This window comes from Vanellus vanellus (assembly GCF_965231255.1).
Source record: "Vanellus vanellus genome assembly, chromosome: 1".
Lineage (NCBI taxonomy): Eukaryota > Metazoa > Chordata > Aves > Charadriiformes > Charadriidae > Vanellus > Vanellus vanellus.
This window is the reverse complement of record NC_138905.1, coordinates 156,567,634-156,581,578: the sequence shown is the minus strand read 5'-3', so window position 1 is coordinate 156,581,578 and position 13,945 is coordinate 156,567,634. Positions and strand designations below refer to the sequence as shown.

The following is a 13,945-nucleotide window of genomic DNA, read 5'->3' as shown; positions in this document are numbered from 1 at the left end:
CTAATCATCTGTTGAACTCATTAGGTCTGAGTAACTCTTCCTTTGTTTTATTGCACATTGTGTTAAATCACTTCCAGTGTTGAAGGTCCAAGAATATAAGGGGCAAAAATGCTCCACGCCCTTCCTTCTTCATTAGTGAAAATTATTTAGCATTTGTTTGCATTTGGCATTGTTTGAAGGCTCACATTTAAGGATGAAACAGCAGAAAAAAAAAGGTCTTGAACTTTTCAGGCTTTTTTAATTTATTTTTGTTCAGATCCTAGACCTGGAATGAAATGTGACATTACATGCAAGTTTTATTCTTTGCCAAAGGTTTGTCATGGACATATTTACAGAAAATAATCTCTTCCATAAATAGTAAAAACATGGGCAGCTGGTCCTAGACAGTACAGACTGCAATAAAGTTCTCATAATGAAGTAGCTCATATCTTAGAGAGTACATGACAGACAGTACTATTCTAGACAGTGCTATTCTAGCTGCTTTTTGGGGTTAGGTTTGAAATGGCATTTCTAAAATTTTAAACATTTTGAAAGCTACATAGGAGTGAAACATCTTTCCACAAAAGCTAGTGGAAATATTCTAGCTTCTGACTTTTTATCATTAAAATACCAGAAGGCAGATACATTGTGCCTCAAAAGTATATGTCCTTGGAGGACAAACCTTATGAGGAACGACTGAGGGATCTGGGGTTGTTTAGCCTGGAGAAGAGGAGGCTGAGGGGAGACCTTATCACCCTCTACAACTACCTGAAAGGAGGTTTTAGAGAGATGGGAGCTGACCTCTTCTCCCTGGCGACAAGTGATAGGACAAGAGGAAACGGGTTCAAGTTATGTCAGGGCAGGTTTAGATTGGATATTAGGAAGCATTTTTTCACTGAAAGGGTTATTAAACATTGGAATAAGCTGCCCAGAGAGGTGGTGGATTCACCATCCCTGGAGGTGTTTAAGAAAAGGGTAGATGAGGTGCTTAGGGACATGGTTTAGGAGTGGTGGTGTTTTTATCAGGGTAGGTTAATGGTTGGACTTGATGATCTTAAAGGTCCCTTCCAACCTCACTGATTCTATGATTCTATGATTCTATGATTCTATGATTCTATGATTATATGATTCTATGATTCTATAAATCGGTGTTTCTTCAATTTAATCTCTAGAGTCTCTTGACTCAATCAGAAGCACTGGAGAACAGAAATGACAATATATTTTTTTCTAGTACTTTCAGATCGTTCAGCCTAAACCAATTAAGTTGCTGAAGATGCAATAATCATTAATAATAATAAACACCAAATATTTTCCTTATTTTGGCATCGTGGAGTATATCAGCACCATTACTTGTCAGTGAATGCCAACCACAAGTTGGTATACAGCTTAGTAGGTGTCTTTAAGTTTTTGACCAGAAAAATAATAAAAAAAAAAAGCAAGGTTGTATAAAAGGGCCTGTCAGAATACATGAAATCCGTGATGTATGACTGCCACCCAGAGGAGCTCGCGAGGAAGTGACACAGCCGCGGGAGGGGGGAGTCACACGGGACAGTTCTTCCCCTCCGGCGCCACTCGCACCGGCATCGAGGATCTCCCTGCCCTTCCCGAAAGCCGATCCTGCCCAATGAGAGGCAGGGTGCGAGGGCAGTTTTGCTATCAAAAGCTTGTACTTTGCTTACATCTGGGGAATTTCCCCTTCCCAAGCACTATCCTTTACTTTTTATTTCAGCTCCCATTCCTTGGCATTCAGATAAATTAATTACATTTAATACCTAAAACTTCCCGAAGACATCCCTTTGGAGGAGTTTTACAAGGCTGCATGTGCCCTTGCTCGATTTCCAGCTTCCATCTCCACGTTTTCAGGCAGAAACGAAGTTTCAGTTGAAGATCCGCAATAGCATCCTTCATTTGCAATCTCGTTAATGGTGCTACGCACAGCTGGCAGCAGCACCGGCTTCTCTCCACTCACTGCTCCAGCACACAAGCCTTTGGTGTTCTTCCCTTTTTTTCCACCTGACTCCTGACCTGGGAGTCAGAGGGCACTTTAGACTGCCCCTGTGTGCTGGAGTCCCTCCCCTCCACCACTACTACTTAAACCCATTTGTTTTGCGGTTCTGCAGTCTTTCAGTCTTTGCTTGGCAGTCGAGCAAACCGTTCTAACAAAACTAAGGGTTACCAAAGCCCCCCAAAGCTTTTAGTATTCTGCCAGCTAGCCATGAAATACTTTTGTTCCATCAGTTTACAGTCAGTGTGGAATGAGAAAAGAGTGAGAAGACCTCTGACGATGCCGGTGTCTGCGTTCACTCCCTCACTCAACTCGGTTATTTACTCTGTGCAAACTGATCTTTGACACAAGCCTTGGTGAGAATTATTTTTGTTGGCCTATCAAAACATTTAAAAATGTTCCAGCTAAACTTCAGTGGAAGCTGTCACATGACTTCTTTAAGAGCTACAAAATTTATGGGTAGGTTTTGCCATTCTAGTCACTCTTAAATATTCTAAGGGATAGAAACAAGATTTTCCAGACAGGAGTCTTAAGTTGCTTTTCCCTTGCCTTTACCTTAATTTTGCTTTTCTTCTGTTGTTAGAGATGACATAGGAGAAGATTTTACCTGTTACTGAAAGCTAATGATTATTTTCATCACTTAGGTTAACTTTCTTTGCTATGTTGTCCATAACTCAATTTACTTATTGTTCTGTAAAACTTTCTCAGATGTTACACTTACCTGAAAGGAAATGTAAATCCTTTTTAATATCTCTTAAAAATGCCTTCTCAGCTGGTCTTGCTCCTTCTGTGATCTTAAGCTTCTTTCTTGCCTATACTAAAGAGGTTCTCCAGCTGGTTAGGAACTTGTTTGTGTGATAAAGTACTCCACTATCACTTTTTTAGCAGCTACTTCAGGTTTCCTCTTTGAAAATCCCACTGTCGTGCTGCTTCTTACTGTTCTATCTCCTTCCGGGCATATATGGTTACAAGTTTTGCTATTGCTTCTGCTGGAAGTGTTTCTGAGAATTTTGTATGAAATTTGGCTTTTTACCCTTTCCTAATGAAATCCAAACTTTACGCAAATTCAGATCTGCTTTTCTGACAACCAACATCATGTGGCCAGATGTTTTCAATGACTAATGTAAGTTACGACCTCTCACTGAAAACATGGGTCTGAAATCTGAAATAGGAGGTAGCTCAGCAAAGAGAATCAAACTACTACCACTGGTATGAGATTAAAAAAAAAAACAAAAAGCTCAAACAACCCCCCAAACCACTTTTTGCTCTTGGCTAGAAAGACTAAAAAGTGACTTAAGGGATTACCATATTACTGTGGTTCCCTAGTAATAATTATATATGCCCGTGTTTCTTCTTGTGAACACTGCTACAGAGAAAATGTAGGCAGAGACAGGTTATTAAGTGCATCTAGTATTAAATTCTTGTGTGGGAACTGACATCACAGATACATCAATTATAATGGCTGGCTTGGTCTGAGATCCCCAGCAAACACAATATAAATTTAATGGCAGAATGATTTAAAGAAGCCTGAGGGGTAAACTACAAAATGTAGCTTCTGCTGTTCCCCAGACATATGCTGTCCCAGACCCATAATCTACACCCACAAAACTCCGTTTGCATCATAGAATGTTAGTGTTATGGGCACTAAGACAAGCATACAGAAAGCAGATGCAGACTACAGGTGCTGTCACGCATGTGACCAGATACTAAAAAACTCAAAGCTAGGGAGTAAGTTTTATAATCAGTATGTAGTCAGTAGACACTGGAAGCGTGACTCAGTTTGCATGGACAAAATTGTAAATTTGGGAAGATTCCAAACTACACATTTCTCGCTTCCTGAGCACGCAGATTTCAGAGAATTGGAGACCTTATAGGTCTTTTCTCCTCTTACTTTGATCTCACATTTGGGAAAATTCAGTGACTTCATTGGAGGCTTACATGCTTCAGATCAAAATAAGGCCCTGTAATCCTTTGAGAAACCATCATGAAGACATACCCAAAAAGCAGTTGTAAAAATGTAAAATCAAACTCTGTGAGGCCAGACAGCATGTTTTATTCCACGATGAATGCCTGAGATTATAATACCAACACCTTTATAGGCAAAGATATGCATCTGGCAACAGCTGGCTAAAAGGTCGTATTATGCCAACTGAAATACTACTGCGTGAAAACTTTTAGAAGTCAGCTCTGAAAACTAAATATGAGCATACCCCATCACCCAGTATTACTGGGAAATCTGCTTTTACAGCACTTTTTCCATGGAGATAAATTAATCAGTGTAATCCACTAGTTTGTGTCAACCAAAGATGTGTACCGAACTCAGTGCAAAAATACATCTTAATATAGAAATGTTGCCAGAGACATTCAGTTCCATTTGGACAAATGGGACAAATGGTTCCAATGACTATTTCAAATGAAGAAAATCTGATGGCTCCAGATGCCACTTAGCAGTTCAGTCTGACAGTTGGGAAACTGTAGAAAACTTTCAATACTTAGCACATCCCACTCAATATTATTCAAAGTCTTTTGATATCTCATTCTTTTCAAGGACAGCAGCTTTGTTGGTGTGCTCTCTTTACGAAACATAGATGTTCTTTTTCCCCTGACTTGAATTAAAAGGATTATTTTATTCTGAGTGACATAAAGAAAGGGTAAATCAATAAAAATACACTACTGTCACTGCAGAATTGACACAAACAGTGTAACAATGGCCTTATTTTCAAAACTATTCATAAACCATAGGTCTCCCTGAAGAATATCAGACCTGCAGCTGATCAGTATCTTTGCTTATTTTATTACAGTCTTCTGATTCCCCCCTTTCAGGATGAGGCCACACCTCGAGTATTGTGTCCAGTTTTGGGCACCTCAATACAAGAGAGATATCGAGGTGCTGGAGCGAGTGCAGAGGAGGGCAACGAAGCTGGTGAAGGGCCTAGCAGACAAATCATATGAAGAGCGGTTGAAGGAGCTGGGACTGTTTAGTTTGAGGAGGAGGAGGCTGAGGGGAGACCTCATCACTCTCTATACAACTATTTGAAAGGACACTGTAGAGAGGTTGGTGCTGGTGTCTTCTCACAGGTAATTAATGACAGAACAAGAAGGAATGGCTTCAAGCTCCAACAGGGTAGATTTAGACTGAACATTAGGAAAGAATTTTTCACAGAAAGAGCGATCAGGCATTGGAATAGACTGCCCAGGGAGGTGGTTGAGTCACCATCCCTGGATGTGTTTAAGAGACGTTTAGATGTGGTGTTGGGGGATATGGTGTAGGGGAGAACTTTGTAGAGTAGGGTAGATGGTTGGACTCGATGATCCCAAGGGTCTCTTCCAACCTAGACAATTCTATGATTCTATGATTATCTATTAGCCCTTTCCAGACTACAAACACTATATTTCCTCGCACATTGCCCATTAGTCCTCTTGTCAACTTTATGTCCCTCTCTGGGATGTATAATTAGCTGTGCTTTCCTTGGTGTTGCCAGCTCATAGTCTTTCCAACTCAGGTATGAACAGGTGCTGTACACGAGATAAGTTTCTACAGCAGCCGCTTAATAGAAACACTGAGCAAAACTATGGAAGAACTGATTAAAACCAAATAGTACACACTGATATGAAATAGTGCCAAAGGAAAGTGTAAAAATGATCATTCTTGATAAAAAAGTCTTGATATTGCTGTGGTGGTGCAACCCTTCCCTCACTTTAGGCCACTCAGCACTTGGAGCGATTTCTCCTCCTACCTGGGGCACATAACAATACAATGGACAACAATGTTACCTAAGACACATACTGGTCCAACATAAAAGGAAGAAAAAGGTGGAAAGTAACAAACCAGAATGCTGTGGCAACCCCTTAGCGTTCCTGGCTCCCATGACTCCTATCGCTTGGGAACTAGAACAGTAATTCAATCACTCCTGACAGTTTTCTTTTTTTTTTCTTTCTCTTTTTTTTTCTTTTTGAAAAGCAGAAGTTGTCAAATTTGATCTCAGAAACCTGATAGAGCAGAAGCACAGAATCTCGTTCCTTCCCTCTATAACTTCTCCACACAGGATGCAATAAATCCTTGTGGAATGATTACCACCGTGATCTCTGCAGACACTACACCCTGCCCTGCCCAGGGTCTGGCCCAAAGAGGGGGGTAAGAGCAGAACTCCAAGATCTAGTAAGTTCTGGCCTTGCACAACTGGTGAAATGTACCAGAATATCCCATTGCCTGCATTAGGCCGGAGTGGAAAAGTACCTAACTAAAGTCAATTTTCTCAGGCCCTATAAGTAGTGATTCTAGTGAGACCCTTCGAGCTCTTCTGGATCGCAGTGGGCTGTGACCAGCACCTCCCCTGAGTTGGGACACCACTCAGCAGACACCTCGAGGATTAAAAAGCCAGGGCAAATCAACCCTCTCAGTTATTGCTCACTGAGGAATGCCAATGCATTGTGAGTATTTACTCCAAATTCAAGCAGAGGGACATTTTAACTATAGGCTAGCCTCTCTTTCATCCACCTCTCTACCCACGTGTCTCTAACATACACATTAGCTCTTACAAGTGTGGGTGAACTTATACTTTACTGAATCCAAATACTTTCTGTCCATCTGTCTGTGCGTGTGTAAGGAGTTAAAAGGGGAACCCGTCAGCTCACTGGAGTCACCTGCTGCAAAGGGACCTGTGGTCCTAGCAGTTAAAAACTCAGGTGTGGGGGTGTGTGTGACCCCTCCAGTGGAGTGTGTTTGTATGTTCGTGCTCATATGCATTGATTTGGGATACCTTATAATAAGTTAGTGTGAATCTTGTAATTTTCAAATCTGTAATTAAGTCACACTTCAAATATTTTGTTAAGTCATCTTGTAAATCCTTAAATCAGTTAATGATTAAGTGCTGCTAAAATTCAACCTCTTCATCTACCTCAACTCATTAATAAATTTTGAATGCTGCTAAATCATAACCGTGTCAAATATTTCCATCCGTGACAGTTGCTAATAGAGGTGGAATATGAAAAGCACAGATCTAGCGATAACTGATTTGCTCCACTAGAGGAACTGATTTGTTGCCCTCTGCTATATAGTAAAGGAAACTCAGAAGTACTTAATAGTGATCTTCCCACTAACTGCTGGAGCTTCTCTCCAACAAGGGGTTTCACATTCTTTTAACTAATCAATATCACAGATATTTTTGCTTTATCTTTTGATACCTAAAATGAGAGGAAAAACCTTGAAGGCCCTCCCGATCTGGTAAACCTTTTAAAAACAAAACAAACCAAAACAAATATAAAGGGAGACAGTCAACTGGAACATTCAACTCTTCATCACCCAGAGAAAACGGAGAAGAACAATCACCCACAGACAGCAAAACCATGTGTGACTTTTAAGACTGTATGAGTGTGCAGGAAAGAAAAGACTGTTGACTGCTCTTGTTGATGGGGGACCACAGAGATGTCCCAGTGACTTTCAGCCTAAGCCAGTAACAGAACTACCCATCTTCCATACCCAAAATGGCTCAAGCAATCCAGCTTGTGTATTTCTGCAGCATGGTCAACCAACATGGGGATGATGCACCCATCAAGGGAAATGGAGAAGTAATTTTTATGTAGGTATAGTAATACAGATACAGTCTCAGAATTAGGCAAACAAAAATATGCCAATATAAAACAATTTGCTCAAGTTTTCTTACATCTCAAACAAAAAAAATATCAAAAAGCAGCAGTTACATAAGAGTTAATGACATTCTTACTTTCTATTTACTTTCAGAATTTCCTAGCAGAGATTTTTTTTAAAGTGCAATACTTCACGTGCAATGACAAAATCACATTTGATATTCTTGTGACTTTTACTTTTAATGGGTAATGCTGAGGCAGGGCAATCATCATAAGGGATTTATACTAAAGAATGAGAATTTATACTTCAATGCATTCTAAGTGATATGTGCTAGAAGATTAAACATTCTGTATTAGTTACAGCAAAGTTCCAGTGTTACCTCCATTTATACATGTTTCTGATAGGGAGTAAAATGAGTGTAAATGGTCATGAATGAGAGATTGAACATTCTTGGAAAAAGTCAGTGCATGGAGAATTTTACTCAGCTCTATACAGTCTTTGTTCTAAATGGTAATGAAATGCTTAACATGCTTTTTCTACACACATTAATGGCTAGAACTTCTTATCTCCACAGCAGCTTGAAATTGTTCTCAAAATCTAGGTAGGCATAAAAGAGAAAACATAGCTTCTGCCTACTTCTGAGTAACCCAATAAAATGTAGGCAAGCATTCAAAACTCTAATCAGTTTCAACAGATCTCACACTTGAGCGCGGTTAGGAAGAACAGTCAGTTATTATACAGAAAACCAAATAAAAAGTGTAAGAGGAAAAAAATGAAGATGTTTTAGGCTAATCCATCTAATGGAAAACAGTAAGGTATTATTTATTATTGTATTATTTTAGCAATATTATGTTTTTCTAAAATTTCTGCACCTTTTGTTTGGCAAATACTTGATACTTTACATTATATAGCTTAAAATAACAGCCTGATGTTCAGTGTAATAATAAAGGCTTTATAGGATAAGAGCCATCTGTTGCAATTACTCTCCCTTTCTGAAATTTTCTGAAAGGGATGAAAACCCTTAGACTTTGTCAATTATATGCCCTTGATAAAGTATGAGTCATCTTAAAGGAGTTTGGCATAGAGATGCAATTTTCATGGAAACAGCCCAATGAGAGAACTTACTGAATGTATTCTAAATACGGCCATCCAAATGGTCACATTGATTAAAAGATTCTCAAATGCAATATAATTTAGTAGTCTTCCATGCCTGAAATGCTGTCGGGTAATTTCTTGGGCATTTCACAGCTTTTAAGTCAAATACTATTTTCAGCACTTCTTCTGGTGAGATCATTAATATGACTATTTGGCCAAATGTGTTTCAATTAAACCCCACCCCCAAATCATAGGGTCTGGAACTTCTTCCCACACTATGGTAGGAAATATATCTCCAGATGTTAATAATTAAGGCATTAAAGGGTAAACCCAGCGCCCACTTCCGCAGCTGCCGAAGCTCCCACGGCTGTAAACTGGTGTGGTTACGTTGCTGAAGAGCGTGGGTGGATTGGAAAAGGCCCTTCAGCGTTTGTGCACTTCTGCACAACATGGAAGCCAGATCAAAAGGGTTTCCAGTGTAGCCAACGCGTTGGCTGTGGATGATGCAGGGCAGAATGGATATGTACTTCCCATGCAAATGGCTACGTGAGAAGTGGAGAGCAGATGTTCTCTAACATGGTGTCCTGGGGTACCACAAGAGCTGGGCATGGCGGCCCCCTTCTGGCCTGCATCCTGGCTAGGATCACTCTTTCTAAGCAGTCCTTCTCTGCTTAAGCAACATTCACGTAGATCTCTGAGGTGACACGTACCACTACTGATGCGATCATTAATGGGTACCGTGTTTAGCAGAGACATGTTTCAAATCCAAATGCATTGGTTGGAAAGACCATTTCTAGAAATATTACAGAGGCAAGCAGGAAAGATGCTTCCCTTGCTTTCCCTCACCAACTTCTTTCTTCAGGCCTGGGTAACAGGGCTGTTCTTATTCTAGACAGGCATTAAATGTAAAGAATTGAGATGAAAAGCTGCACTAGGCTAAAACAAGGGTGAGAGGCAGATGTTTTTAAATAAAACTCATTTTTCTGTTCAAAATTCTACGTACACATTTGAAAGCCTCAGAGTGTTAGCATAATGAGCAAGCATTTATATATACATTCATCTGAATCAAGTTACTTTTAAATGCATTCCAAAATACTTTCAACTGCCTTTCTTGAATATTGTTTTCTATGTATAACTATTCATTCACCTGTCTAGAACTCTCTAATGTCAACAATTAAATTTCCTACACAATCTAAAAGTATGTAAATATTTCACTACACACTTCCAAAGTCACAGAAGTTTGTGATGGAACCCATTAGGAAAAGTGCAGAGGACAATGACTTGCTGGACAAGTTTGCACAACATCTGGAGTTTAATATGACTTCTGTTGCTATGGACTGATATTTTTCTCTCTTCTACATTTTTAAAAAACCTACATTAATTTGAGGTAGTTTTGGCTTCTAGCATACCAGATAAGCATCTATTTCTTTCAAAGAGAACTTTTTGAGACTCTGGAATATGCAAATGAAAAATGCCAGCAAGAGCTCTAGCAAAGAGAGTCCAGACTGCAGCCGGAAATCAATGAAGTATAAGGTTTAATACAATTTATTTCCCCAAACTATCATTTTTTAAAATGATCTAGTTACAAAATACTGGCATACTCTATGAACTGAAAACTAATGCCTTTCAACAACAGAGTTATAATGTAATATCTCTCTCATTCTACAATGATTCATTTGTACTTATTACTGAAAAACAAGATCAAAATAGCAATAAATAAATCCAGAGTTCAGAACCTTTCCCAAATATTTGCTTTATTTATTTTTAATATATAGCTGACTTTTATTAAACAGATATTAATGGGTCATTTAAAAAAGGAGACTCCATTTAAAAAATGTTTTGAACCTTGACACATTTAATCTGTCTCACAAATTAATCTGTGTTCTGTTACAAAGGAAATGATATTTGTTTGAGTCTCCAATTAAGTAATTTACATTTCTTGTTCTAGAAAACACTGAAGAAAAGCCGTCAACAAACATTTTTAAAACCCTCATCTGTAAATACGTAGCTATCGCATGTGAGACAATGTAGAACACCAGCTGTGTATTTATTCAAAAAAACAAAACCACCCCCCCAAAAGAAAAAACAAACAACCCCCCCATGTCTTCTAAGCACTCCTTTGGGTGACCTAAACAAATTACCTCAAAAAACGTTCCCACTGCAATCACAGGATGACAAAACCTTTGGTTTACACTCATTTATAATGGTAGATATACAGTACATGTGCATGCACAACGGAACACGCTGTTAAAATCTCTAGGTTAAAAAAACACTAGGTTAAAATCTCTACAGCAAAATTGGAAGAGATAAGGGGAGTGATTGAATGTCTACAATATTTACAAAAGCAGGTAATTTACAGGGGGAATTTATGGAATGCTTAAGTACGCTATATTTTTCTTCCATGTTACTGCTTTAAAAGAAGCCTTTAAAGTGCCTTTTCTGTTTCATACACAGAAAGTTTGGATAGCTGAATGGGAACTTTAAAACTCATTTGCAAGGGTCTGTCAAAAACTTTTAATTTTTTTTTTTTTTCTTGACCTGAAACACTTGGCTGTATTTAGGTTAATTATTAACCTCCTCTTTCCTATTGCAGATTACTGCCTCCCAGGGCTGGTCAGGGTATGTTGCTTATGATGCATCACAGCCATCCTGGAGAGCAATCTGCACAGCATGCTGAGGGCAGGAGCACTTCTGACTTGACCTGCTTGCATCGCTTCCAGAGGAGGTCAGGATGTCAAGCCTGCTACCCACTGAAAAGACTGGAGGCGAGGTGGTAGGAAAGGTGGGAGTGCCAGGTCAGCATCCCGCTCGATGAGGAAAGAGGGAGGGCCTGGCCAAGCACCAGGCTAGGGGCTTCACCCCACAGCGAGGGCATTCGGCTGTTTCCCACCCCTGGCCCTCCCGCCCTCTGCTTGCTGCAGACACCGAGCTTGGCGCTTTTCGGAAACCCCGCTGAAGGGCTCACGGCCTGGCTTTGGCCATGCTCCGTGGCGGTGCAAGCCTTCACTGAAACCAACGGCTCACCTGCCTCCCAGGAGATTATACACCATGTGGTTTAAATAAGCAAGATAATTAAGCGGAGAGAGCTGAACTACTCACCTTTTGCCCTTTTACTCCACTGCAGTCACATTTTCCACAACCGGAACAACCCTGAAAAGAAGAGAAATCCAGAATTAATTGTCTGAACTGGGTCATAGGCAGAACATACCGCAACGAGCCAGGGACGTCAGCAGTACCACCCGGACTGCAAGGCTGGTCAGCATGGGGAGCAATCACCGAAGCAATAATTGGTTATCTTTATATAAACGTACACTTCTGGTCTCAGTCACAGTCCACTAAAAAATGGCTTTGTAATATAAGGAAAAAGCCTGCTATAGTTTTTAACCATACAAAACTGTCCTGTTACTTCTAAATCATTGTCTTTGGGGCCCACATTTAAAAAATAACTCATTTTTATAGAATACACACATACTCTGCATCTAGCAATATGAACACCTCAATTTAAAACAAGTGGATTCTCCTCTAGGATTCTATATTTGTGCATTTAGAGCCCAACAGAACATTTTAAACAAAATCAATCCAGTCATAGAAACATCTCTTTAATATCAGTTTGTTAATAAATGGTTTGCATTCTGCATAAATACTTAATCTCTGTAAATATGTGCCATTGATCTGAGGAGAAAGGAATGGTGAAACTACAGTTCATGATTTATTTTCTACGCTTAAGGAGAAAAATAACAGACCTGAAGAATATGATTTTTGTTTCTTTTCTGAAGACAAAATATGTTGCCTACACCCTTTGGATGTTTACTTTGAGATCTCTTAATACTGATTTACTAAATTTTTTTATCAGCAATTGGCAATCAACAGATAGGAAGATGATAGTTTTTAAAGGAAATTAAAGTAATTCTGGACATACTTTATGAAATCAAGTCAAACCACAGCCTCTAAGAGAGCACACTGATCCTAATGTTAAATAATAGATATGGAGGCAACTGTTAATGTTTACTGGCCAGGCAATGACTAGCTCCAGGGTTCTGGTCTGTTACATCTACTACACTTCAAGTGATCTTCTTTCCTTCTTGCCCTCTATAATGACTAACTGTAATTGTCATTATGAAACCTTCCACTCAGTAAAATCAAATTCATTGCCGCGGGAGAATCCATAGAAAACGTGTAAAAACATAACCAGTCTGAATTATTCTCCAGTAGATACTACAGAGATCCTTTCCCTAGGACAGCACCACCTCGTGGGGTTTCTACACTAGATAAACTAAAGTCAACATACAGCCAACTTGTACATCCAGAAAACAACGGTACTTCAGCATAGGTGTTGACGGACTCCCAAGTCTATCGGGATTCTGTGAAGTGAAATTCTGGAGGGGTGGTGGACAGGAGGATTTGGGAGAGGGGCGTTTGCATCTCAGGAGGGAAGCAAGGTGGACCGTGCAGCTGGCCTTGCTGATCTCATCGTATGAAATACTCCTAAGTGCCACTTCCCTCAGAAGCGAGGGAGAGAAGATCTCGCTGTAGGTGTTTGAAGAAGGGAGCTTAATATTACTAAATGCTGCCACTGAAAGCTTTCATGCCTTCATTCACATCAGCCTTAAGGTAGATACTTGAGAGATTTGGGGGTTGGTTTGTTTGGATTGAGTCAACAACAACCAAAAGATTAGGATTTCTATGACATTATCATAAAGAGCAAAACATGAAAGGTGATAACATATGACAGAAGTCAGATTAACTGATGCACAGGTAAAAGCCTGGAGTCGCTTTCTGATCCCCAAGTATTTCAGTGCACTTAAGTGCATCTGGGCTACTCTCCCCTTTTCCTGCTTATAGTCACGAAGCCACCAGCAAGTGACTCAGCAGTCTATCGCTTTTACTGTTGTCACGTCCCTCAGAAACAAACGAGGAGGAAACGAAGCAAGACATTTGTATCACTGAATATTCCATCAACGCACGCCAGATCCTTCGGCAGCCCTCTTCAGCTGTTATCAGGAAGCAGTCAGGGACGGCACCTCTCCAGGGCCAGCTCTCCGCACGGATGCTGGGCACCTGTCCCTCCACACCTGCAGGCTCCACTGTCTACAGGGACCTCAGTACTTCTGGGAAATAAGAGGAAATGTACCTAATCCATTTTGAATTTGGAAAACCTCCAACCAAGAGACCAATAAACACCATCACCCTGGAAAATTAAATAATACAGTACCATTTTTGCTCGGTAAATACATTTGCTTTTAAAGTAAAGCATCAAAGAGAAATGGGGGTTTAATATT

General features: G+C 39.9%; 1 protein-coding gene across 1 annotated transcript in view; it reads right to left on the bottom strand.

The window, feature by feature from the left end:
- The window catches only part of COL4A1 (collagen type IV alpha 1 chain), a gene marked incomplete at its 5' end in the record, with an annotated part of 87,019 nt that overhangs the window by 64,471 nt on the left and 8,603 nt on the right, over positions 1 to 13,945 (bottom strand). Inside the window, one exon of the mRNA XM_082494133.1 lies at positions 11,766 to 11,816. Within this exon, the coding sequence (XP_082350259.1) occupies positions 11,766 to 11,816 (51 nt within the window). The remainder of the gene's footprint in view (positions 1 to 11,765; positions 11,817 to 13,945) is intronic.